This window comes from Carassius carassius, chromosome 23 (assembly GCF_963082965.1).
Source record: "Carassius carassius chromosome 23, fCarCar2.1, whole genome shotgun sequence".
NCBI classification, from domain to species: domain Eukaryota; kingdom Metazoa; phylum Chordata; class Actinopteri; order Cypriniformes; family Cyprinidae; genus Carassius; species Carassius carassius.
This window is the reverse complement of record NC_081777.1, coordinates 11,071,404-11,097,952: the sequence shown is the minus strand read 5'-3', so window position 1 is coordinate 11,097,952 and position 26,549 is coordinate 11,071,404. Positions and strand designations below refer to the sequence as shown.

Here is a 26,549-nt window from a genome sequence, read left to right as displayed (position 1 = left end):
AACTTGTGAAAAACTGGAGCGAGAGAGTGGAGAGGAGAAAAGAAAACAGCGATAGGTTCGAATGAAAAATCTAATGACAAGCTAACGAGTGCTAACGCTTTGCAGGTGTACTGCACTCACGGATATAAAATAAAAGTGAACGATCAAAGTTAATCTGATAAGATTGATCGATAATATCAGAAATATGGTGTGAATTAAGTTATATTTTACCACTTTAAAAAACAGAGAGTGATAGTAAGATAGAGATTCTAGAGAAAAAATAAAATAAAAACAGCTACACCGAGCTACGATTAGCTACAGAAGGCCAACAGGAAGTAGAGAAAACACTGTCCAACAGTGACACCCGCAGGCAGGGAGGTGAGAGGTGAGACAAAAACGCAACACAGGTTTTTATTTTATTTTTTTATTAATGATCCTCAATCTTCACGGACCTTCGCGGGGTTTAACCAGACGGTTACACGAGTTCCACCAATCAGATGCATCACTGTGGGATTGTTCAGGATTGTGGGTAATGAAGTACTTATCCAAGACATCGCGAATAAAAGGCATTTATCTCAAAAGAAGGTTAGTGTCCCATGAACCTTTGGCATTTATATGAGCATATACTATCGCTTAGTACAGCCGTAGCTGGTTTTAAGTCTACCATGTATGGTTACGTTTTTATGGATTATACACCAACTGTCAATGCAGAAATTATATTGAATTTTTACTTCCGGCACCGGCTGTGGGCGGGACTGTTATGCTCTATAGCGGTAAGGTGGAAGCGTGCACTAAATAAAAAGGATCCAGCCATTGTCCCATTCCCTCAGAGGAGAAATTTTAAATCTGTGCCTTCTTACTCTGTAATTATTCCCATTGTTGTTGTCCCAAAATTCATCTCCCAAGACACAGTACTTGATGGCAAACTGCAGCGTTCCTCCAAACTCCAGAAAGGTCGGGGTGATAATTTTGAAGCTAAACTTGTCAGTCTGCCCATCACTGGAATGGGGGACGTAAGACGCCAGAATATCCATAAATGTCGTCCAATTATTTAAGGTGTACCTCATATATACCTTTTTTTTCGAAAGCCAAGTTAAGAACCCGCACGACCCCCGAGAGGCTGAACTCATCAGCCCGAACAAACTCCAGTAAAACCTTCTCTGCAATAACTCTGTCAATGAATTCTGGCAGGGATCCAGGATTTGTGAAGACTATCTCCATAAACACAAACTGATTTGATGTGTTGGACTTGTCGAAATTATTCAAGTGGAGAGCTCTGGCTTTTTTAAATTCGTCAATAACGTGGTCTGGTACCTCAGGCATATCCGTGGCATCAAAGTGTTTGATAGAAATCAGGTCCAGGCCCAGAGAGTCAGCGAAACGTACCTTTTTCTGACTGCTTGGGCTCCGGCTTCGTGTGATCTCTAATTTGGCTCTTTCAGCTGATGTGGGGAGAGACTTGCACCTGTGACGCTGGGTCGGGCTATGTGGTGGCTTCAGGAATGACTCCCTTCCTCTCGGTTTTTCATTCACTACGCTGATTTCTAACGATTCACAGTCCCCATTCTTGCCCTCCTCTCCCTCTTCTCCGTCCTCCACCTTTTGCCCTGCTGCTGTCATGCTTCCGAACAGCCCAGCGATACAACTGCAGTTTCTGGGGATGCAGATCTTGGGAGGCAGCATTACCACACTACCTAGCCTCGGCTTTCATAAAAGTGTCTGCAAACTCCTTTCAGAATGTTTCAGTGGAGGTCTGGTGTTACGTGTCTTTCCGCATTGTAGGCTATGGGAAGATATGGTTGATGGTAGTGCGGATACCTGAACCAATCTTCGCCGAGATGCTGCTGCCGTCTGAATCCTACTATGGCAAAGCTTTAGGTTTTGAATATTAATAAGGTCAAGCAGACGTTTCTTGCCAACCAATCGCGAGAAACATGATTAATATTTATAAGACAATAAGCTTATTCGTCAACTGACTGACATCCATTACCTAACGTTACGTCTTCCTACTGAACAGTTTAGACACACTCCCTTAGCCACGATAACAATTCAGAGTAAACTTTCTTATATATATATATATATATATATATACAACCCGAATTCCGGAAAAGTTGGGACGTTTTTTAAATTTGAATAAAATGAAAACTAAAAGACTTTCAAATCACATGAGCCAATATTTTATTCACAATAGAACATAGATAACATGGCAAATGTTTAAACTGAGAAAGTTTACAATTTTATGCACAAAATGAGCTCATTTCAATTTTGATTTCTGCTACAGGTCTCAAAATAGTTGGGACGGGGCATGTTTACCATGATGTAGCATCTCCTTTTCTTTTCAAAACAGTTTGAAGACGTCTGGGCATTGAGGCTATGAGTTGCTGGAGTTTTGCTGTTGGAATTTGGTCCCATTCTTGCCTTATATAGATTTCCAGCTGCTGAAGAGTTCGTGGTCGTCTTTGACGTATTTTTCGTTTAATGATGCGCCAAATGTTCTCTATAGGTGAAAGATCTGGACTGCAGGCAGGCCAGGTTAGCACCCGGACTCTTCTACGACGAAGCCATGCTGTTGTTATAGCTGCAGTTTTGCATTGTCCTGCTGAAATAAACAAGGCCTTCCCTGAAATAGACATTGTTTGGAGGGAAGCATATGTTGCTCTAAAACCTTTATATACCTCTCAGCATTCACAGAGCCTTCCAAAACATGCAAGCTGCCCATACCGTATGCACTTATGCACCCCCATACCATCAGAGATGCTGGCTTTTGAACTGAACGCTGATAACATGCTGGAAGGTCTCCCTCCTCTTTAGCCCGGAGGACAAGGCGTCCGTGATTTCCAACAAGAATGTCAAATTTGGACTCGTCTGACCATAAAACACTATTCCACTTTGAAATAGTCCATTTTAAATGAGCCTTGGCCCACAGGACACGACGGCGCTTCTGGACCATGTTCACATATGGCTTCCTTTTTGCATGATAGAGCTTTAGTTGGCATCTGCTGATGGCACGGCGGATTGTGTTTACCGACAGTGGTTTCTGAAAGTATTCCTGGGCCCATTTAGTAATGTCATTGACACAATCATGCCGATGAGTGATGCAGTGTCGTCTGAGAGCCTGAAGACCACGGGCATCCAATAAAGGTCTCCGGCCTTGTCCCTTACGCACAGAGATTTCTCCAGTTTCTCTGAATCTTTTGATGATGTTATGCACTGTAGATGATGAGATTTGCAAAGCCTTTGCAATTTGACGTTGAGGAACATTGTTTTTAAAGTTTTCCACAATTTTTTTACGCAGTCTTTCACAGATTGGAGAGCCTCTGCCCATCTTTACTTCTGAGAGACTCTGCTTCTCTAAGACAAAGCTTTTATAGCTTATCATGTTACAGACCTGATATCAATTAACTTAATTAATCACTAGATGTTCTCCCAGCTGAATCTTTTCAAAACTGCTTGCTTTTTTAGCCATTTGTTGCCCCCGTGCCAACTTTTTTGAGACCTGTAGCAGGCATTAAATTTTAAATGAGCTAATTAAGTGGATAAAAGTGTAAAATTTCTCAGTTTAAACATTTGCTACGTTATCTATGTTCTATTGTGAATAAAATATTGGCTCATGTGATTTGAAATTCCTTTAGTTTTCATTTTATAAAAATTTAAAAAACGTCCCAACTTTTCCGGAATTCGGGTTGTATATATATATATATATATATATATATATATATAATAATAATAATATGAAATATATATGTGTGTGTGTCGTGTGTAGACTGAGTACAGTTGGCGTTTAAAGTCATGGTTCGGTTCATTTTCGGTACAGTAAGGGATATATAATATATATATATATATATATATATATATATATATATATATATATGTATATGTATGTTGCCTTATGTAAAATTTACAAATCACTTCAATGAAGTAGACTTGTGCCGGTATTCGGTAATGCGATATATTACAGTAATGAATATGCACAATAATGTTATCGTGAGCACTTCTAAATACCGTGAATAATTACAAATTACTCAGAATTTGGAATGCATTTTAAGAATTACTATTCCCATCAACTGGTCAAAATGCACAACACCGCTGTCTGCTGCTTGAAAGACTTTGTGCGCTCTGATGTAAACAAGCAAGCATGAGAAGCACATGGAGGAACACGTGAGGGATGAGCTGAATGAAAGCACATTCACTCTCTGACAGCAGATGGCGATAAACTGCAGAAAATGCAGTCCTTACCCTTGAAACACCACAAATAAACCAGCTGCCCTACTTTCTAAAACATATTTAATAATTTTAAATAGCCAATCAGATTTGTGTATTTTCTATGATGTTCATCACAGTGCCAAATACTTAAGTATTAAGTGTTAATAGGCTATTTTAATCTGGACTACAACATGACATAGAAATTGTTTGAAACGGTTTTGATTTTTTTAGTTTTAATTTACATTTTACATAAGGGCTTCATTTTTAACAAATTGTTTAGTTAACATAAACTGCCAATGAAAAATTCTTCTGAACATTCATACATTTGAGGTATTCCAATATTTAATAACATGTTGATAAAATCTAAAGTTGCAACTATTATTTAATGAACTAACATGAACTAAAACTTTTATTTTTTAACAAAGATAAATAACTTCTGTGTGTGAGTGAGTGAGTGAGTGAGTGAGTGAGTGAGTGAGTGAGTGAGTGAGTGACTGAGAGATGGTGAGTGAGTGAGAGAGAGAGATAGTGAGTGAGTAACAGTGAGTGAGTGAGTGACAGAGATGGTGAGTGAGTGAGAGAGAGAGATAGTGAGTGAGTAACAGTGAGTGAGTGAGTGAGTGACAGAGATGGTGAGTGAGTGAGAGATAGAGATAGTGAGTGAGTGAGTGAGTGATTGAGAGAGAGATAGTGAGTGAGTAACAGTGAGTGAGTGAGTGAGTGAGAGAGAGATAGTGAGTGAGTAACAGTTAGTGAGTGAGTGAGAGAGAGAGAGAGAGAGAGATAGTGAGTGAGTAACAGTGAGTGAGTGAGAGAGAGTGGGTGAGTGACTGATTTAGTGAGTGCTAGAGATAGTGATTGAGTGACAGTGGTTGAGTGAGTGAGTGAGAGAGATAGTGAGTGAGTAACAGTGATTGATTCAGTGAGTGAGTGAGTGAAAGAGATAGTGATTGAGTGACAGTGATTGAGTGAGTTAAAGAGATGATGATAGTGAGTAATAAGTGTTTGAGTGATATAGTGAGTGAGAGAATGAACAGAACAGGGTTAAGTTAACAGAAAAAATATGATTAGCCTATATTATAATCCTTGATTTCCACACATTCAAATGGGAAGCAGAACCACCCCGTCACATCCCCTACCACCCCATCACAATAAAACATGTGACGGGGTGGTAAATTTCAGCCCAAAATGGCCGCAGATCTCCCATGTGGTCAAGTTCCTCACCTAGCATACATGCATTCTATCTGAAATATATATATTTTTGCATTAATAATGTAAAATAAAAAATAAAAATCAGTTTTCCCTTTCTATTTTGCATGACGGGGTGGTTGGTTTAAGCTTGACGGAACCTGCCTAATGTGAAAAATCAACAAAAAAAGAATGCAGAGGAATGTCAGTACTTGCCTGCTTTTGTTCTTGGCGGCAAAGAAGGCTACAATGATGTCACTTCCGCTCTCTGATGTCATTTAAAGCAACAGTACATTATTTATAGATAAAATAAGTTAGTGTGACGGGGTGGTAAGTCAAACTGAGGGACGCACACAAATAACAAAATATTTACAAAAAATAAGTTTCATTTTGAATAAAATATATCTTATGTGAAAAGGGACACTTACAAAATCCTGAAAATAATAAATGTTTAAAAAAAATACATAGCTTATTTGGTGATATTTTAGATGAAAATGTCATGTTGGTCAACACGGACATGTGAACTTGGCTATGAACTAAAACAAAACGATTAAAATAGTATGTTATTCTTTAAAAAAATATATTTTTATCATATATCATGTTAACAAGAACACTTGCATGAATACATTTAAGCTACAAGTAAACACATTTTGGGACATGTTTGTGCCTTATGCATCTCATCAAATGTTGCGGACCCAAACAGCACCCGTTTCGTAGAATGACTCGCCCCAGTGTAGTGATGGGGACACTATACTGTCAACAAGCACCGTCCTTCGGATGAGACGTTAAACCGAGGTCCTGACTCTCTGTGGTCATTAAAAATCCCAGGATGTCTTTCGAAAAGAGTAGAGGTGTGACCTCGGCATCCTGGCTAAATTCGCCCATTGGCCTCTGACCATCATGGCCTCCTAACAATCCCCATATCTGCTGATTGGCTTCATCACTCTGTCTCCTCTCCACCAGTAAGCTGGTGTGTGTTGGGCGTTCTGGCGCACTATGGCTGCCGTCGCATCATCCAGGTGGATGCTGCACACTGGTGGTGGATGAGGAGATACCCCCAGACTATGTAAAGCGCTTTGAGTGCCTAGAAAAGCGCTATATAAATGTAATGAATTATTATATATATATATATATATATATATATATATATATATATATATATATATATATATATATATATATATATATATATTGACCAATTGCAAACAGCAATAATAAAACAGATCAAATGCAAACAAAAAAACTAATAAACATAATAACACAATAACGATGTGCAACTAAACTGCATGTTCCGCAATAGGAATATAGTGCAGGTACATTTGATACATCGTGTCTCAACTGTACCCCGCTGACCTCCTCGAACATTTCTGTAGATTTTACGATGACCTTGCATGAGACAAATTCATGAAATATGTCAGTTTTTAGAGCACAGATTAAGGTTTACGATGTAAACCTTAAAAAATATGTAAGTTACCTTTAACAGAAATGTAAAGGATGACAACTGACAAGCTATACAATGAGGAAGGGAAAAAAAACTCGGACTGAAGGGCACGTAACGTTACTTCAAATTTCCCACGATCGAAGAGGGCGCTAATATGTGCGAAGCAAATATCACAGATCAGACTTGTTGTGCACGCAAGTTATTTAAGGTGTTCCAAATGTGCCCCTGTACCAACTGTACCTGGTCTATACACACAGACCTATTATCAATAATGTGCCTGTATGTCCGCTATTCATTTTGCAAAGCTTACTCAACAATTAGGATCCTGAGAGATTCATGCGACTGGCTTTATTGCTAAATAGCGTAGGACCTGTAACTTTTTCACAAAATTAAGAAAATGAAGCACGCAATAAGTAAATAAATAATCATATTCTGTAGAGAATTGCCTTAAATGGAAAGACCATATTAAAATAATACATTACCCAAACTACCACATAGTGTAATCTAGACTACTATTTAATTTTTATTTTTAATATTTTAACAATACATTGTTTCATTAACTATTTCTAGGCTACCCTACTTAAGACTAGTGCACAAAAACACCCATTAAGGATTATCTTTTTCCACTACGTAATCCTATCCCACGGTTGTCAAGACAACATGACTCTAAACATCCGTTCACGCAGTTTACTTAACAGAAATGCCGTAGGGTGCCAGTCTCTACGTATTTTTATTGCCCAGCATTAGGCTTTTCCACGTTTAGGATAGTGTTGTCAAAACTAACGTAAGTTGTTCAGGCTACTTTGCATGTTTGTTATTCATGTGACGCATGTACTGTATTTACGCATAGGCTATACATGTGTTTGCTATGTTTCATGCAGTCTTTCAGTAGGCTAGTTAATTAGGGTGTTATTAAACATGTTTTACTTAACTACAGCTGTGACCTGACAACTTAAGAGCTAACTTGTAAAACACAAAATTATTTTTACATAACGTTACATCTCTTTTGTTGTTGTTGCTGTGGCGATTGTAGCAGTCCGGAATGAATAGCACTGAAGTCCGTGCATCAGACTACACTGATGCTGAGAAACAGCATACGACTACTGACAGCACAAAAAGGAACACGGAGTCTTCGGGCAGACAGTATGTCAATGTTTTGTTGGATCTCAGCGAAGAGGATTGTTGCAGGGAGCACAACATAAATTTGCTTCAGAGTCGCACTGGCTGGGAAGATGCTGTGAGTCATTCGTTATCAAAAAACACATCGGAAAAACAAACACACATAATGTTTTCCCTGAACTAACTAATCTATCCATTGACATTACTCTATCATTTATTTTTATCAACAGTTGTTTTTTAATCAATATTTTGTCGTTAATTGTGTTTACTTTATTACTAGTATTATCCACTGATCTGTAATAAGGAATTTATATTATTATTAATATTATTTAAATAGTGTTATGGACCCAATACTCTATAAGGGATTGTATGAGGCACACACACACCTGATTACAAATGGGTTTTAATTTAAACAAAAGATCACCCATTTGTAATTGTTTGCTTGTGTTCCTCCCTAGGTCCCTGTATTAACAGTACAATTGTAGTTTGGCTGCATTCGTGTGTGAGCACATTATTTAACGTTCCAGATTTTAAGATTGTAATTACTTTCAATTATTTTGTTGTTTATATATCAAGTTGTAATGTCTGTGGAAATGCCACACTGAACAGGATGTAAATACATGTTGTTTGTAAAGGCTGTGTAAACTTTGTGATGCATATGGATTTCAGATGAAGCTTCTATGGTGTTCTCACAGTGTAAAGCTGACTTTCGTTTTTAATTTAAAAACAAGAAAGTCACATACTGCATTTTTTAACAGGTTGAAGGTTGGGGGACATTTCCTCCTTTTGGCGTATTTCTTCAACCTCCAAGAAAGGGAAAAAAAATCAAGCAAGACATCATAGAATCTCACTGTCTCCTCTGTGCAGACCTTAATCTTTCTGATTTGCCAATCTACTGCTCTGCTGGAAATGCACTGAAAACTTTCAGGAAGACTGATCCTACAATTCTAGATCTTGCAGAGGAAACTGACAATTCCTCTTCAGATGAACTATACTCTCTCAGTTTATCTCTGCAAAATATGTCAGAACCATTAATGAACAAATTGCTGTCTGGAGATGAACAGTGTACACACAAATCACCATCAGTCTGCTATTACCATACAGAACCATGTCAAATCCTGAAGGAAAATACAGTTGCTTTTAGCATCAGAAGCTTTAGTGTGTTGCCGCCTGTCAAAGAGTCCAGAAACCTGAGGAACAATCTTTTTAAAAGAGTGGAGCCAACAGATTTCCATCCAGCAGAAGTTGTCACCAAGACCATGATGGCTGATGCAACCGGAGCAGTCACCGCTGGTGAAAGATTGAGTGTCAGTGGTAACCCAGAAAATGTCTTCAAAGTCCTCACAGACTTTATTCCAGAAGAGAACAGCTACAGGTTAAAGGAATCTCCCTGCACAAAGCATTGGCTGGCCCAGGAAAGCAATCACCTGCCATCTATTTTTAACATATCTTTTCAAAATAAGCATAATTTACCCACCAGCACTGTGTCAAATACATTACCACAGGCTTTCTATGCCCTGGGAAGAAACCTCAGGCAGGAAGAATTGACAAGGCCTTCTACCAGGAACAACATCAGTTATAGATTGTATTCTAGCCACAAAGCAAGAGAACTGAAAAGACCTGAAGCTCATCGACTTATGCTGATTGGAACGAGATTTCACATGCCTATGTGAATATTACTGACCTTTAAACTCATAATGCACCATAATGTTTGGAGACAAATAAGCATTTAGAGACTATGAACAAAAGTTTCACACTTCAGTTTACTTGAAAGTTGTGCTACATGAAGATTACTATGCAACATAAAAAGAAGTCTGATGGTTTTTCTGGGAAGACACCATCCAATTACTCAGAACCATGCAATTTTACTGTGCATGTTCAGTGTTTAAACTAGCTAACATAAAAAAAGGTTTTCCTGATTAACTTGATAACATTATTAACAGCTGAATTCAGATGTGTAGACTAGTTGATCCTTTACAAATATACAACTGAATAGTACTTTATATCCTGTGCCATTTGTATATGGCTTTGAATACTAAGATCATAAGAGATAATCAAAAAAAAGGTAACCTTCAATGGATGTTGATTTTTTTTCCTTCAAAGTATTATTTTGCTTCAAAGTATTTTGATTTCATGAAATTTATCACAACTAGGGAATGTTCTACAAAGCGTTGTTTAGCTGTATGTGCCAAAAATATTCTGATTTAGAGCAGTCATTTGCAGACACTTATATTTGCTCTGGACAATAGAAAAAGAAAATAAAACACAATATTGTATTAATATAAATAGCAGTATAATGATTGATTCAATTAATGACCAAAGATTTATCTTCTGCAGTTTATTTTTCAGTTACATGTGAATCAGCATAGCCTCTAAACAACAGAACATAGCTAGATTATACACATGGCCAGCCTTTAAAGAACAAAAACAGTAATAATTTTATAATTATCACACCTAATTATAAATTATGTCCTATACCAAATTAAATAAGACATGGTGAAAAACAAAAAGCAACACAAAATTATTCTTGGCACAAAAATATGCATGCACTCTTTACAGAGAAACACTTGGAACCTTTCAAGTTTCTATAGCAACAGTTTTCACTATGACATCATCATTGCCTACACAACATTAACATGTATTTACTTGCAGTATTTATTCCAAGATCTAAATAGCATTTCAGTTAATGTAGAGGCTGAATACGAGAGTTCCTAGTGTTTGGCATAAAAATACTAAAGCTCTTTTACAGTTACTATGTTGAGAAGCAGCCAATGTGACGTCATAAAGGGAACAGACACTGCGTCACTTACATTCTACTTGTGGAAATTCCACTATATACATAATGTTCAGGAGCAAAAATAAATTCATAGCATATCCCATATCTACATGTATATATATAATACACAGAGAGAGAGAGAGAGAGGCTAAATGAAAATAAAGCTATGGTTCCCTTTCATATGTAGTGTCTAAGGCAAATGACAATTTTGACACACAGAAATGAAACATTCATAAGAACCAAAACAATAAATACACACACACAAACAAGAAGAAAATACACACACAAACAAGAAAATAAAAACACGAAGGACATCAATTTCAAATCTCCTCCCTTAAGCAGCACTGCAATTTCATTATCTCAGCCAAAAGCATATGAACACTTAAATTAAGGCATCAACAAAAGGTTTCTACAGTATGTGTAAACAGTTACTTAAAATCATGAGGAGGGATGAACATATTCCATCAAAACCGACACTTGCTTTCAAAGAAATATTAAAGGTTTTGTTTTAAAGTAAACATTTGTGATTTGCGTATTTGAATCTACTCACAGGACAGAATGCAAATCACAGTAAGCAGGAACAAATCCTCAGCACTGTTTTTTAAGGAAATGTGATGCCTGGAACATGCATAAGATGCAAATTCAACTGGTTTAGGATGTAACTTTTAAATTATGACATAACAGTCAGCAAGAAATATTTGCATGAATTTTGTAATTATTCAAGAACTAAATATACTCACAGTGGCTATTAGATGGGTCTAGAGCATTGTACTATTAAAATGTAACATTTTTTCTATAGCACAAAGCAAAGAAACAACTCAAATTCTATATATATATATATATTAAAAAAACAGCATGTACAAAGGCAATAAGACTCAAAACATCTAAACAATATCAGACCAGAAAATACACCTATGAGATATATTTTATTTGTGGAATGACTGTTTATCATTTCTGTCTGATTTATGAGTAACATCAGTATGAACTTACTACACATTGCCACAAGAGGCTCTGACCTGACCTGCTACAACAAACAAAATACTTGAAGGATTACCAATATATGTTGATCATTAATAGTGCGCGATAAAGTGCTGCAAATGTATACTTATACATCCTTAGACTTGGGCAGATATGCAATACCTTATTGTGGACTTGTGTCTAAAATAAAATTTGGCGATTACACACAATTATTAGCTGACAGATTGCACTCTAGATGGTTGTGAGGAACTGTTTTGAAGTTCTGCCACCCTTGCTGATGGAGATACTAGGATTCACTCCCTCATTATGTGACCTAAATCAACCAAATTATCTTTGATGGAGCCTTTAGCTTTTGAATTTCTCATTGTGTTGAAATAGTGAGATTGAGCTCCTCACATGTTTGGGTTTCCACCGAGCTAAAGTGAGACTCCATGTTCCAGGCCAAGTCTGCTGAAAGGAAGTCATCCACTGCTGTTTGGGTCTCGTTGCTAGTGTGGAAGAGGTGGCCAAGGCTCTGAAAGGAACTGGAGATGGTCTGGGTTTCAGCAGTGCTGAGCCTCACCTGCCCATCATGGGAGCAAGGCAGGGAAAGTGGATCAGGCCTGACATCGGTCTGTGTTTCTGTGTCTGAGGAATCTATGCTCATGCTGAAACTAGACTGTCTGAGAATACTGCCAAGGGGCATGTGCCCACCCGTGTCTAGCAAGAAGTTAAGGTCTGTCTGGGTCTGAGTGTCAAACATCTCAAGCTCCAGATCACTTGGTTGCACCCTTGTTCCAACGTCACTGTTGTGCCCATTACCAAGGTTGTCATAGAGCAGGAAGTCAGTCTGTGTCTCAATGTCTAGGAGTTCCAAAGTTGTCTCTGTGTTCAGACTGTTTAAACCACTTTCTTCTGTCTGACTCTGAATGTGTGTCGCATTAAGGAACTCTTCAAAGTCAAAGTCAATACCAGTGTGATGCGGTTCATGCGTACCAACTGAACCTGAAGAACAGCTCGAAGCCATCCCAGTCATGCTGTCAGAAAGAATATTCTCAAGGTCACGGAAAAGTATCATGGTCTGAGTCTGGTTGTCTGCTACTGTGTTTTGATGCAAAATGTCAGTCTGGGCCCCAAAACACATGGATGCAGCAGTCTTGTCCTCAAAAAGCCCAGCTCCAGTGCTGGTCAGAGGATCTTCTAAACCATTGGTTCTGAAATGTGCATCAGCCTCTGCAGTCTGAGTGGAGACACTGAGAGTATCAGTATCAAATAGATTTGTGCACATTGCTTGGTCCATTTGGCTTTCATCCACTGGGGCTGCAGAACAGCTTGTTTGTGTTTCCCGGGTCACATTAAAGGAAGAGAAACTGAAAACATCTGTCTGTGCTCCAATGGAAAATGTGGCTTTGATTTGTGAGGGTAGTGTCTGGGTTTGCACATTAACAGGCAACTGAATCTGAGCGCTTACGCTGATGTCTGTCTGAGAGCAAGAGGACACTGAGGCCTCACAGCAGGGGGAGACAGTCAATGTTCCAGCATCCATCCCTTTGTTGAGGTATGATATGTCAGTTTGAATGTTTGTTGAAGTGCTTTTGATTCTGGATCCAAAACACATTGGATCTCCCACAGAGGCTTGACTCTCAAGATTGACCTGTACCCCTGTGCTAATTGTTTCCTGGCCTGATGTATGTACAGGAAATGCCTCTTTGAAAGCCTTATTGTTCAGATCAGGCACCACTGTGCTGACCGACGGTGACAAAATATGCACAGTGCTTACGGACCCTTGTGCATCCACAGACAAGACCAATGACCTCAAGGCACTACTTTCCGCAGAGGGTAGGAGAACAGGCAGGTGGGTGAACTGCATAACAGGAACATTGACAAGGGCCACTTTGGGCTTTGGGAGAAGGAGCTTCTGGGTGTGTTTGGGGTGGTTAGTGTTGTGTTTTGCTGTGGCCGAGGTTCCAGAGACGAATTTGGTAGGGACTGCTCCTTCGCTGAACTTTTTCTTACAGTCTGGAATTTCATTTATTAGTTCATCAGGCATAAAATTTGTTGTACTGCTTGACAATATTTCCATTTTCCTCTTCTTCACTGGTGGATACCTAAGAAAAACACTGCATTTTAATAAGACGTACAGTATGATTAACATCCTTACACTGGGATACAAGTTAGCAATTTGTAACAGTGACTGTCCTGAGCCACATATTATCCTAGGTCAGACATGCTATTTATTTGAAAGAAGATATTAGTATTATGATTTAAGCAAGCCAATGTGGAAAATATACTATGCTCTTTTTTATGTTTTAATATTGCAAAATCTACCACCACAAAACCAGTTTTAACTTTTAGCCAGATAAAATGAGTACCTGTGCTCTTTGGGAACCTCATGGCCTGTTCTGTAGATATGAGACAGCAGTGCTGCTCTGCTGGCATAAGGACAACCACATGTACAGCTGTATGTCCTCCCACAATCCTCAACATGTCTCTGCAGGTCCCACTCAGTGCTGTAGCCATTACTGCACTTCAAACACTTGTGCTTCTTTTCTGCATGCATCTTCATAAAGTGCTACACCATTAGTAAGATTAGGAAACATGTTAGTCAGCTGTTTTCCTAGCAGGACATAAATTATATATCAAGTTATAGAAAAGAATAAAAAATGAATTAAATGTCAGTTTACCAAAAGAACAGTGAAATAACAACACACACACACAAAATCAACCTTAAGGCAAATAGCAATGGCAAATACCTGTTTAACTAGTGAAAACTGAGAAAAGGGTCTGTTTGGTCCTCTTGGACAACCTTCTATTGGGCAACAGTAGAGCTTTTGTGATTCCTTAATGTCCTTTCTAATTGTAGGGTTGACCAGCCCCTCCTGAAATCAAAAGAAATATAGTGAGAAAGAGCTTTAAGAGACAGCAATAAGAATATGTTTTTTGTGCAAGTAGCAAGAAAACATCTTGGTTCTGACTGTAATCTTTATTCTCTGTATACACAATGAGAGGCTGCATCTGTAACTATGAGAATCACAACTCTTGATTTGTCTATAACCAAGGTTACATACTAATCTGAGACATGGGAATAGGAGATGCACACTTATGAAAAGCCATCACATTGACCCTGAGGAGAATAATCCATTCAGTGTGAGTCACTGAACACGATGAAATCCAAAGCAAGGACAAACAAACAGAGAAATAACCACAGGCAGATCAATTGTGTTCCTGAGGAAGAAAATGTAAGTTGTGACGGCATAAGTGCAACATTTAGAGGCATTAGTGACGTGATGCCTCAGTGTTAGTACCATCATAAATTTTCATCAAATGTTGGTCCGTTTTAAACATAACAAGTGATCATATTCAGAAGAAGAGATTTTTTCAAATATTTGAATTTTCCCACAGAAGACCGAAAAACATATAAATAAAACAGCATGAGAGTAAGTAAATGATGAAAGAATTATCATTTTTGGATGAACTATTCCTTTAATATTTTTCATTCTGAATGGTCAGGTTGGACTTGGTATTTTTTTTTTTTTACATCTGCAGGTTACAAAAAGAACAACAACAGTACGCTGCCTTCCCATGCTGCACAGTAAATAGACAGACACCAGATTTATATGTAGCTTGTGTTTATACACAGAGGGATGCAAAAAAAAAAAAAAAAAAAAAAAACATTTTTATGTCAAAAAAAGCTCATTCTGTGTTGTAAACTGGGTTATGTCACTCAAGCTGTCAGCCTGTCAAGCAGCTCTTATTCAATATTCATTATGAAAAATGCTAACTTACCCATCAGATTTTGCTTCCAGCATGATATTAATGTGGTGTGAGGCTTTATTAATCTTTACAGCTACCCCAACCCTAAACCTACCCCTACAGTATTAAAAATACTTGTAGCATTATCTGATAGGTAGCATTATTTGTTAGAACAATGGTTATATGGCAAATCTGGTGCATGCTATATAGCTGTGTACGATAAAATATTTTAAACTGATTCTCAACAGTCAGAATCAGAAAAAAAATAATAATAATAAGAATAATAATTATTATATATATATATTTATATATATATATTTATATATATATAATAAAGACAAACATAACGGACTATAAAAGAGTCAAGATAGTAGAAGTAAAATAAGACTCACCCTGTACAATGAAGCAGAACTGAAATAAAAATATTAAATAACAAATTTAGCATGGTTATGATGTAGTGTTGTACCTTGATTCTGTGGGACTTGGACAGATGCATGTTGAGTGCTGGAGTGTTAGGCAGAATCTTCCCACAGCCTTCCACCGTACAGAGGATGTTGGTCCGCACTTCTTTGGTGAGCTCTGTTATGGAGGGTTTAATAATCTCTCTGTCTTGTAAAGGCAGCTTCTCGATGCATGTTTGCCTTTTGTGACGGCTATTACTGTTGACTGTCGAAGCAGCCATGATTCAACAAGCAACAAGGCAGACATTTACTTCCGGGACACGTCGCATAGCAACCCGTTGCAACCTACTCTTGTACTCATAGATATACATAATAAAGGCCTTTATTATGTATATCTATATTGGTACTCATTACATAAATTCTGCACATTTACTTCCGGAAGACGCATGGAACACTAGTACGCGCCCACACGCAACTCCAATGTGTCGCTGGGTGTACATAATTTGAACTATATGCATTACCTTAGCATTTGTGCTTGAGACGAGTTTACACCAAAGGTTTATGATCTGAAACTTACAGAAACTACTTGCAAAAGTGTGCAACATTTCAACATTCCAAATGACCAGTTGTCGGAAGCCCAAGTGCGTGGAGTCAGAAATAGGACGGTGGCTTGGTAGGCGTCGAGTGTAGACAGAACAACTTATATTGTATAGCATTCAAACACTATATATATATATATATATATATATATATATATATATATATATATATATATATATATATATATATATATATATATATATATATATATATATATACAATTATAAATATATAATTTATAATTGATGCATTAGCAGACGCTTTTTTTTTGTCCAAAGCGACTTACAGTGCATTCAGGCTGTATTTTTTTTTTTTTTTTACATATCCAAAGCGACTTACAGTGCATTCAGGCTGTATTTTTTTTTTTTTTTTTTTACCATATATATATATATATATATATATATATATATATATATGGTAAAAAAAATAAATAAAAATACAGCCTGAATGCACTGTAAGTCGCTTTGGACAAAAAAAAGCGTCTGCTAATGCATCAATTATAAATTATTATAATTATATTTAACACAATGATTTTATCGGGGTTTTTGATTAACAGAAAGTTTGATATAGAAATAAAAATGTTGAATAAAAATGTTAATTTGTATATAATTGTATATAATTTTTTTATATAATAATGTTAATTGTGATTTATTGTTGGACACATACAGTAGTAGCCCTATACACAAGAACTACAGTAGAAAAGTTATAAAGTCAAAAGTGTGGGATATAAACTCGCAATTGCATGAAATACGGTCAGAACTGTGAGACAGTACTGTGCCGTGGCTCCCCATGCAATTGTGTGGTTTGCATGGTGCCTAAGCATGCTACTGACTGACCCCAAACATTTGAATGGTAAACAAGTAAATATAATAATACGCCTAATTATAATAAAAACAGAGTAATAATCAACCATAAGATGTCACTGCCTCAAAGCTTCACTCTTGCCTATACTCTGAAGGTTGATTTCTGGTGATTCTGGGTTTCTCAGGTGCAAAGTTGTCATAGTTGGGTAAATTCTATAGCAGTGAACGGGACACTACATCAGGTATATCTTCTTGCATTACCATTTGCTTATATAACAAAATACTCCATAATAGTGTTTTCATGACTTTCAAAAAGAGGAAAAAATAGAGAGATATATGCAGAAAAGAGAACAATGCAGAAGAGAGAGCGATGTCAAATTTACCGTCACTCCCACAGCAGTAGCAATTAACAAGGTTTTTATTTTGTATTTTGTATAGATATGCAGGTTATATAATTTGATTGAAACACATTATTGCAGTCTGTGGAAAGGGTCCAATTGAGCAACCACTACCCATCACAAGTTGCTGATAACATACAACAATAAAGCCCAACGTATAAAGTATACAACAGAAGTGAGCAACATCACGCTATCTCTTCCATCTCTTCTCGCTTGCTCCTTTTATCAGGGGTCGCCACAGCGGAGCGATCCGCACAACCAGTTTTGGCACATTTCTCGCAGGATGCCCTTCCTGCCGTAACCCAGCCTCAGAGTGCACTAAGTGAGCAACATCACTAAAATGAACTAAAGATTCTAGAATATTTCCTCCTATGAGCAATCAAAAACAAAATATTCTCAAAGGCTGTAAAGGTTTCAAAGTAGAAACTGCAACAAAAGTGAATCATAATGTGAAAAAAATATACCATAATGTGATTATTCACACACAAGTTAGAAAACGTGTTTCATTATTGACACAAAATCTAGTATATATTTTCATGATTTCCATGGATGAACAGGAAGGACCTGTGAAATCTGTTTTTGCAGCATTGTGGGTGCAAAATGCTATCCCCTCTGAATATTTCTCCTTCAGGACTACAATCCCTCATCCTAAATAAGCTTTGCTTGCCTGTCAGCAGATACCACCAGTGAAATGATCATCGAGATGCATGCCGTGCTCCTTTCAATGTTTCAGCAAAACATTCAATGATGCTGTCATGCAAAGGCTCCATTACCTTCCACTCTGTGTTTAATAGAAACAGTCATTGTAAGAGCACTAATCTCTCAGAGGTAATTATTTTCCACACACATCCAGGGGACAGGTTTGGGAAATTCAGAGGGAGTCTGATTCAGAGGAATGGCCTATTAGTTTTAAATTTTCTTTAATCATTAGCCCCGAGCACATTCACAAACACATAAAAGCAGTACTCCCCCCACTGAAATGAGCGGAGTCTGTTTATTGAACTTGATGGTTGTCTGTTAGTAACACAGTTTGAGAATGTACTGAGTGAACACAGGGAAAAGCAGTCTGGCTCCAAGCCGGTATTTACATTTTTGGGAATTAAGCTTGATTAAGTAATAGTGGGGATGCATTTCAAGGTCAAACAATGCGCTCCATTCTCCAACTGCTGTTTCGGTTCATACTGGCAATGCATCTTGTTTTGTGACACAAACCTCACACCGAGTTGGGATATTGTGGTAATAGAGGCTGCACCCTTAAAAAGAGTTAAGGACTTGAGACAATTTCAGCAAAGTAGACATTGACCTGAGATGATGAAGCTGCTGTAAGCTCTCCTTTGGCTAATGTCCTCTTACAAGCAAAGACTAGGTTTCACAAACTGGATTGTGGTATGCACATGTCTGGCCACTCAGAACAACTTGTCAGACTCACGTGCACTATCTGCTTTTCTGTGCAGTATGTGAAGTGACTATATCATGGAAGGAGCATATGGCCATTCTGTGGACAACATGGCTTGGTGATCATATTCAGCACTATTCAGGCACTGATCGACATAAGCTCTTTGTAAAAGGAGTTGAGAAGATAGGTAGTGTAAAAAGAGAAGAAGAAAGAAGACATCTAGGTTATAAAACTACGAATTATGAAATTGTATTTATTTTTTCATAAAATCATGTTCCTGGAAGAGAAAATATTCAAAAGAGGCAATGTTAAACAGTTACATTTATGAATTTACTGGAGGACATAAAATGTATTTCTTTTATAACCCCAAATCAGTAAAATCTGTTTTGTAAAATGCAATGAAATCAAAAATCTGAGATTTGTTAAATTTCTTTAACTTTTATTTACTTGACAAAAGAATCCAGAGAAATCTGCTGCTGCATCAAGAAATGTATATGTCTATATGTCAATTCTATGCAGTGATGCTGCCAAGTTATCTGGGCCAGTGCTGTGGAAATGTGTGCTGTGGTTTGTGTTGACTTTCTAAATGCAACAGCCAACTGAGACTTTCAGCTGAGTCATCCTGAAACACTGGAGTTTTGTTCAGTGTGCCCTCCCTGAATGAATTCTGTACCAATGCAAGTAAGTGATTCATTCATCATTTATACAGCTTCACTGATTATAATGGGAGTTCTTGAGAGTGCTTAAACTCTTGCTAGACTAAAGTCAGTCATAAAGTTCTCTGATAATTCAGATGTTCTTTTCTTGCTTTCTGTACCTATATTTCATTCACTGCTTACATGCAGAAATAAAAGTGTAACTTACAATGTTTAATTTTTAAAATTAAATTGTGATCACGTTAAATACATTTTCAGTCATATTAAAATATTTTATGACATGACACCCATCTGGTACTTGCCTAAAATTATGGGTTTGTGATGCGAGTTGTAGGGGAATAACAGTTATAATTCAAGGACTAGGTGTGTTGCAATGAAGACCAGGAGTCAGAGATGCGTTCAATGAATAATAATTTTACTTGAAGAAAATAATTTACAGTTTCATAAGCAGAAGTCAGCTTCAGTACTTTCGATGGAGTTCGTAGGCCGCTCTGCGTACAACTCAAAATCACCAACAATTATACTCCAGACAGATACTAATTGCATCAAAGCGCTGGCCAGCAGAAATCTGATTGGTTCCAAAACCTAGATAAACTTAGACAGTCTCCACATATGGACATAAACATCCCAAGCTTATCTCCAATGATTGTAGCAGGCATCAGCACTGGCGAAGAAAACACCTCATCTCAGGTCAGGGTGTTAGCAGAAAATAGTCTTCTCACAGAGCATAGGTGCTGACACACACACACACACACATACACAAAGAGCCCTTATCTACATTTCAAGGTTTTCTAGCACTGGCAAGTGTCTTATCATTACGGTTGGATACACACACATAATAAGGAGACAATAATCTTAAAGAATAGAAATACAGGATAGAACAGGATACTAAATGTCTAGTATACATCTCTAAATGTCACAGTTCTCTTGGTCTCTCGTAGTGCACGTAGATGATAGGTCACCCTGACCCTTTTAGCCTGGCCTTGTGACCCTAGGAGAAGGAATACCCTCAACATGTGTTCATGCCTGTTACTCTTAACTCATAGCACTTCTAAAAGGATAAATATATATATATAACTTATTTAGTTAAATCATCAAACAATATTGGAGGTTAAATACTGATTAATAACTTGATTAATAGTCATACAAAATATTAATGAAATAATTAATATAGAGAAGGAAGGATATGATCTGATCATGGCATCCACTTCATCCTCTCCTTCAGGGTTATTACCCTGGAGTTGGTTCACCCTCCACCTATGCGTCAGAGTGATGTGCTAGTCTGAGTGTTAAAATATATGCCTATGCAACTAATATTAATACTTAAACCCTGCTTGGTATCCTAACTTTGTACCCTGCTTTCAAGTCAAGTCACCTTTTATAAATATAGCGCTTCATACAATACAGATTGTGTCAGAGCAGATTTCTCTTTTCTTCCCTCTATCAGTCAGCCTCTCAGGCTGATAGAAGACTTGGTTACAGTTGTAGACAAAATAGACAGCATTATTGATTTTAGATATCAGGTAAGACTTGCTGTTAACTGATTTTGGTTTCAGACAAAACTCTGCTGAATGGTTTCGGATACCAGACAAAACTCAACTTCTGACAGGATTTGGTAAAGAGCCGGAGTCCAATATTCATGGCATGGAGATTCAATCTAACGAAGCTGAAAGAAATCAAACTTGACATGCATCTTTTCTCAGTTGTACCTGTCCTCAAAACAGACCTTGTTCTCACATGTATTGATATATTTACAAATGAAATGAAAATCTTACAGTATTTGTTTGAATTATGTTGATAATTAATTTTTTGATTTAAGTAGCATTTCTATTCCTCAAAGTATTTCACTCCATTGGTGCTGGCTCACAAAATGCCCTGGAAATTATGTTGATATGCAGATTTAGTGTATTTTCAACACGTTCACTTTTATAGAACAAAAGCAAATGTTCAGTGTTAGAGGCGTTCAGATTTGTTTTTCTTTGATGTTACCAATTTTATTTTAGCCAAAAATGTGGTATTGTAAAAATAAGGATTAATAGTTACAAAATAGCAAGTGTGAATCAAATTTGAATTTCCATTGTCAACATTTATTATTGAATCCTGTCATGCAATATTGCCTGGTTGCATAATGCAAGAAAGTTGTTTAGACGTATACAAAAAATTCGGTGGAAAACATTCTTCTATCAAAACCTTTATTTAAACCATGCTCAAATGATGCTAAAAAATAATACATGCTGTATTACCAATGTTAACTGTAAAAACATTTTGTCTCTCTTTGCTGAATCAGTGATCATTACAGAATCAGTGATCATTACAGCAGTCTCAGACATGTCCTCTTATGTTACTGATAGACTAGAAACATGACTACTCTGTTTTTTTATGGTTTGCAGGATGCAAAATATATATTCTCATGTATGCACATCCCGGGTGAATTGATCTTTCTCCATAATGTCTGTTGTGATCAGGCTCTCTGTGCTGATGCTTGGCTGGAAACACCAGGGCCTTTGTCTGTGATCACAAAATAATTCCTTCCTCTCTGAGTGATGGCTGACAATAGTGGAGTTACTGGACCTTCAGCCATGCCTGCCAAAAGAAAACAAAATTCTTTATTAACTGCAGTGAAGCAAAAAACACAAAAGCTGACAGCCTGAGTGGTAAGCATAGGGTATTTCAGACAATTTTGACTTCTGTCAAGTGAAAGGTTTGTCACCTCTCACCTGAAGCAACACAGTGGCGCAAGGAATCTAGCAGACTGCTGCTTGAGAACCTGACCACCCCTCTGAAGAACTCCTCTCTGTCACTGAGGGTGTTGTTGCCATTTCCCCTGTACCTTGTCTCAAGCTAGGAGAAAACAGAGGATCCGTATAGTAAAGCCCATTTATGAATTTCAAGAGGCTTGTTCGTTGTGGCTAGTTGATATGAAATATATGTAATTTTATATAACAAATAAACTACTGATATTCAATCTAAAGGTGGTTATGTGAGATCACCGGTTTACACTCACTCTATACACTGCTGTTTCTAGCTTAGGTGAAGGACTGTGTCCAAATGCCTCACAGGACATCTGATGTCTCATCTCTTCATGGTCACCGTGTTCCTTTCCAATACAGGGATCTGTAAAAAAGATAAGGAAAGGCAAACAAAACTACATAGATTAATTATAGTTAAGTTATATCACATCTATTTACTCACTGCTTTCACAATAGCAACGCATAGCACAGTGATGAAATTAAATAAGAATGTCTGCTAACACAACACAAGTTTCATAAAGTGTAATGTGGGCAATAGGCTATGAACAATGTTTATTGCCGATTTGGAATAGTATTTAAATTTGACTGGAATACTCTATTTAGTTTTATATTTATATCTAGTTTGCTTTTAATTTATGACTTGGTTCATGATCCATGACCCTAAGCTCTCACTGCGAATTGATACACGTATTCTATCTCATTTATCATTATCATTTTCTATCTCTATTGATAGCATCTCATTTCTTTGTGGAGAGAGATTATCCACATTTAATTATCACCTCACATCAATAGCTTTGATTCTTATGTAAGATACTCAAAAATAAAAACATGTACATACGGGATGAAAGGGTGTTTCTTTCCTGTGGGATTCTTGAGTGTTCATTTGGAAAAACCTATCAGTAAAAAAATACCCCCAAAATAAATAAATGTTAATTAAATTGAAAATAAATAAATATACATAAAATAAGTTTGTTTATTATGCAAGTGATATACGCAATGCATATAACCATGCATGTGACAATTAAAAATCTTGAATCTTCTAGTAGGCAGAACAACATAAATGGAAATTATGTTATCTTTGGACTAAAATTGAGACCGTGAAAAAGCAGCGGTACGTTCCATTTGTCTGTATTCCGTTATCTTAAGTGAGATTTCAATCCCATGGGAGCAAACATGTTCAGTTTGAAGGGCACGGCGAAAGGCATAGAGAATAAGGGAACATTGATTCATCGCTTAACAGGAAGTGGAGAAGGAAAAGCAGTGTGAATCTACAATTTTCATAGTCATGAAAATAAAGAAAGCTCTTTGAATGAGAAGGTGTGTCCAAACTTTTGGTCTGTACTGTATATATAAGCAATTATGTATCTAATAAATGTAACCAAAATTTATGTTTAGACTGTTATCAGATTGTAGTGTTCTCGGCTCATACTTTCTTTCCCACACGCAGCTTCATAACGTTATTTGAGGTAAACAAAGTAAAATAAAAACTGACAGAGCCACACACACACAAATTAAAAAAGTAAAATAATTGACAATATTTATGTTATTTTATATTCTGCGTGACCCTGTCATTAATTTTCTTTAATGACGTTCCAGGGCATTCAAATGAGCGATTATTGTAAGCAAAGTAAATTTCAATGGATATTCTGTGCTTAGGGAGCAGTGAACACTGCATAGGGACCCTGTCAATCGGACCGCAACATTTTTCCTTTGTAGTGTATTCTATAGTGTAAAAATATGATTCAATAATTCTTGACAAGTGCATCACCACAACTAACAAGTTAATTTTAATAAAACTTGAATATGAAAATGCAAACATACAAACACATGCAGTTAATTAGGCTGAATTAGATTTTAATTTTAAAAAACAAGGTAAATTATCTATAATGTAAAGCACACTTTTGGATTTTTTGTCACTTGGAGAGCCCTGATGGGTTACCTGCTGATAACGTCTCAAAAGTAAGTCCCTCATTGCAGTGAGACTCCTGGTGCTCAGGTGGCCATCCTTTATAGAGCCATGTTTAGTGGCTATTACTAATGCCTATGAACAAGTGAACAAAACAAACAAAAAAGTTTTTTTTGTGGGGAGGATCAAGTTGCCTCAACATTTGGTTATACACTACAAATTCGAACAAACAAACAAACAAACATATCACACTAAAAAAAGGAAAGGAAGACCAAAAGAATATACACATCAAATGTCACCTGACAAAGAAATATCTTGTGTTTGACCATGAGGTTGGATATAAACACATAGGAAGTGTGAAGGTGGTGCACAACATAAGTTGGCTTAAGGTGGTTGGGTTTGTTGAAGTTGTCTCCCCACGCAATCCGAATCCATATAGCCTCATCCTCATGTTTCTTCATCTTTATGGAAATCTTCAAAAGCGAAATTTAAAGATTTGAATTAATAGACTACTAAGTGACGTTACTTTGAATTCTTAAACTGAAAAAAAGTTTAGTTGGATTTGAAAGCTTAAATGCCAAAGTAAGTTGTGTTATTACATGCCGAATGACCCCATGCAAGTGTGCCTTAAACTGCTCTTTAAACTGTGTCAACTCTACACAAACTGCATCATCTGTGGAAAAACAAAAAGGAACTTCTTTAGAAAATGATTCATTTCTCTAAACAAGTCAAAAGAACCATACACTTATGCAAGCTATGCTCACTGTACATTCCTTCAAATCAGTATAACAATGAAATGCATATAAAACACTCTTACCCTGTGCCTCAGCGAGCTGGCATGCATGCCAGGTGCCTTGATTAGGGTTTTCTATATGATCTAATGGGAGAAGACATGTCAAGCTCAGTGGGTTGATTCAGATATGTACTTTTAAATTACAATAAATCTTGACTTTTATTTTTTTTTTTAAGTAAATTTCACTCACAGATCATTTCCAAAGTAGTGATGTGCTTCAGGTTAAGTCTGTTCTCCTAGAGAGGAAGAGAGAGAGATTTTACAGTCATTTTAGTTAACGTTTACTCCTATATCTAAAACTCGCTGCCTGTTCTGAAAGGAATCCCAGAACCAAATTAATAATAATAATAATATCAACTCAAAAGTGTCGTTTTGCTTCATAACCTATTACTTTATTTATTTTTTTAAATCAGAAATTTATGATATGTTTCAAGACACCGCTATGCAAATAATATAGAAGTCTGCTGGATGACCGTACTACGACAATTACTATTAGTTACCATATCCTGGATAACAATCCTATTTCTGGCCTTGTTGTTGTTGTTGTTAAAACATAAGCTAAAGCTTTCATGAAATCGAATGTGTTTGGATTAGGTCATATGCATTCACCGAACACATACATTAATTTCAAATATAGTTTTAAATCGTTATTTTAAAATAATTGAGGAGTAAAAAAGAAGGCAAATAAACGGTAGTATTCACTGATCTGTGGTAGTACGTTAAGCCATTTAACGGAGTTTATTCACACATAACGTTAACTGCTGAAAAAATATCAACATTTAATGGATTTACGTTAACGTAACGTTACCTCACCTCACAGAAACTGACGACTTGTTCCACTATCATCCATTTGGGTCGTGTGTAATCCAGGGCACGCAGTTGATCTGCTGATAAACAGTTCCATTTCTTCAAAAGATTTTCAATATTTTTGTTCGGTATTCTCCGGATTATCCGATTTAGAATTGATGTGGCTAGTGCGTCCATCGTACAGACGAAAGTGTTCTAAGCACTGACATATATATATGTCCTCTATTATAGATCAGTGGTTATTCGACGTTAAAAATTAATAAAATGATCTTTCATATCTTTCGCGTTTTAGACGTACAAAACAAACCGCCAGAAATCAGATAGATATATGAACCGGAAGTTCCGGTCTAAAGCGGGCGGGCAATGACATAAAAGTCTTTCATATGCAACATAATTATTATAGTGCATTCAAGTCCTCACAAATTGAAAGCGAATGTAATTGTGAATGTTGATTAAACAATTTAGTCTGTTTACATTAGTGCTCTATTAAGAAAGAACAGCCATGAAGCTTGTCAGAAATCATTATTTATTTATTCTGGTTTGTGCGTTAAAACATTATTAACAAAATGATAATAAAACATTAAATGCACTAATCTAATGTGAATTATGTATAAGTATAAGTA

The 26,549-nt window shown here is 36.8% G+C and overlaps 3 protein-coding genes and 1 pseudogene across 4 annotated transcripts; 1 reads left to right on the top strand and 3 right to left on the bottom strand.

The window, feature by feature from the left end:
- Window positions 1–770: 770 nt before the first annotated feature.
- On the bottom strand, window positions 771–1,662 carry LOC132101887 (protein phosphatase 1 regulatory subunit 3E-like; annotated as a pseudogene).
- Window positions 1,663–7,459: 5,797 nt separating this feature from the next.
- On the top strand, window positions 7,460–9,838 carry LOC132101886 (uncharacterized). Its single transcript, XM_059507114.1, has 3 exons — window positions 7,460–7,595; window positions 7,845–8,048; window positions 8,689–9,838. Exons 2-3 carry the CDS (start codon window positions 7,854–7,856, stop codon window positions 9,601–9,603), a joined length of 1,110 nt encoding a protein of 369 aa, XP_059363097.1. The 5' UTR covers window positions 7,460–7,595; window positions 7,845–7,853; the 3' UTR covers window positions 9,604–9,838.
- Window positions 9,839–11,765: 1,927 nt separating this feature from the next.
- On the bottom strand, window positions 11,766–16,129 carry LOC132101330 (ATM interactor-like). 2 transcript variants are annotated; one of them, XM_059506211.1, is made up of 4 exons: window positions 15,883–16,129; window positions 14,417–14,542; window positions 14,036–14,235; window positions 11,766–13,771 (listed from the first exon to the last, which is right to left on the bottom strand). In XM_059506211.1, exons 1-4 carry the CDS (start codon window positions 16,096–16,098, stop codon window positions 12,046–12,048), a joined length of 2,268 nt encoding a protein of 755 aa, XP_059362194.1. In that variant the 5' UTR covers window positions 16,099–16,129; the 3' UTR covers window positions 11,766–12,045. The 2 variants fall into 2 exon arrangements, with proteins under 2 accessions (XP_059362194.1, XP_059362195.1); XM_059506212.1 differs by having other exon boundaries at window positions 14,036–14,223.
- A 5,716-nt stretch (window positions 16,130–21,845) lies between these two features.
- Window positions 21,846–26,284, bottom strand: LOC132101329 (centromere protein N-like). Its single transcript, XM_059506210.1, has 10 exons — window positions 25,933–26,284; window positions 25,310–25,355; window positions 25,144–25,203; window positions 24,926–24,999; window positions 24,626–24,799; window positions 24,360–24,461; window positions 23,259–23,313; window positions 22,675–22,784; window positions 22,388–22,511; window positions 21,846–22,253 (listed from the first exon to the last, which is right to left on the bottom strand). The coding sequence occupies exons 1-10, from the start codon at window positions 26,101–26,103 to the stop codon at window positions 22,132–22,134; spliced, it is 1,038 nt and encodes a 345-aa protein (XP_059362193.1). The 5' UTR covers window positions 26,104–26,284; the 3' UTR covers window positions 21,846–22,131.
- Between the last annotated feature and the right edge of the window lie 265 nt (window positions 26,285–26,549).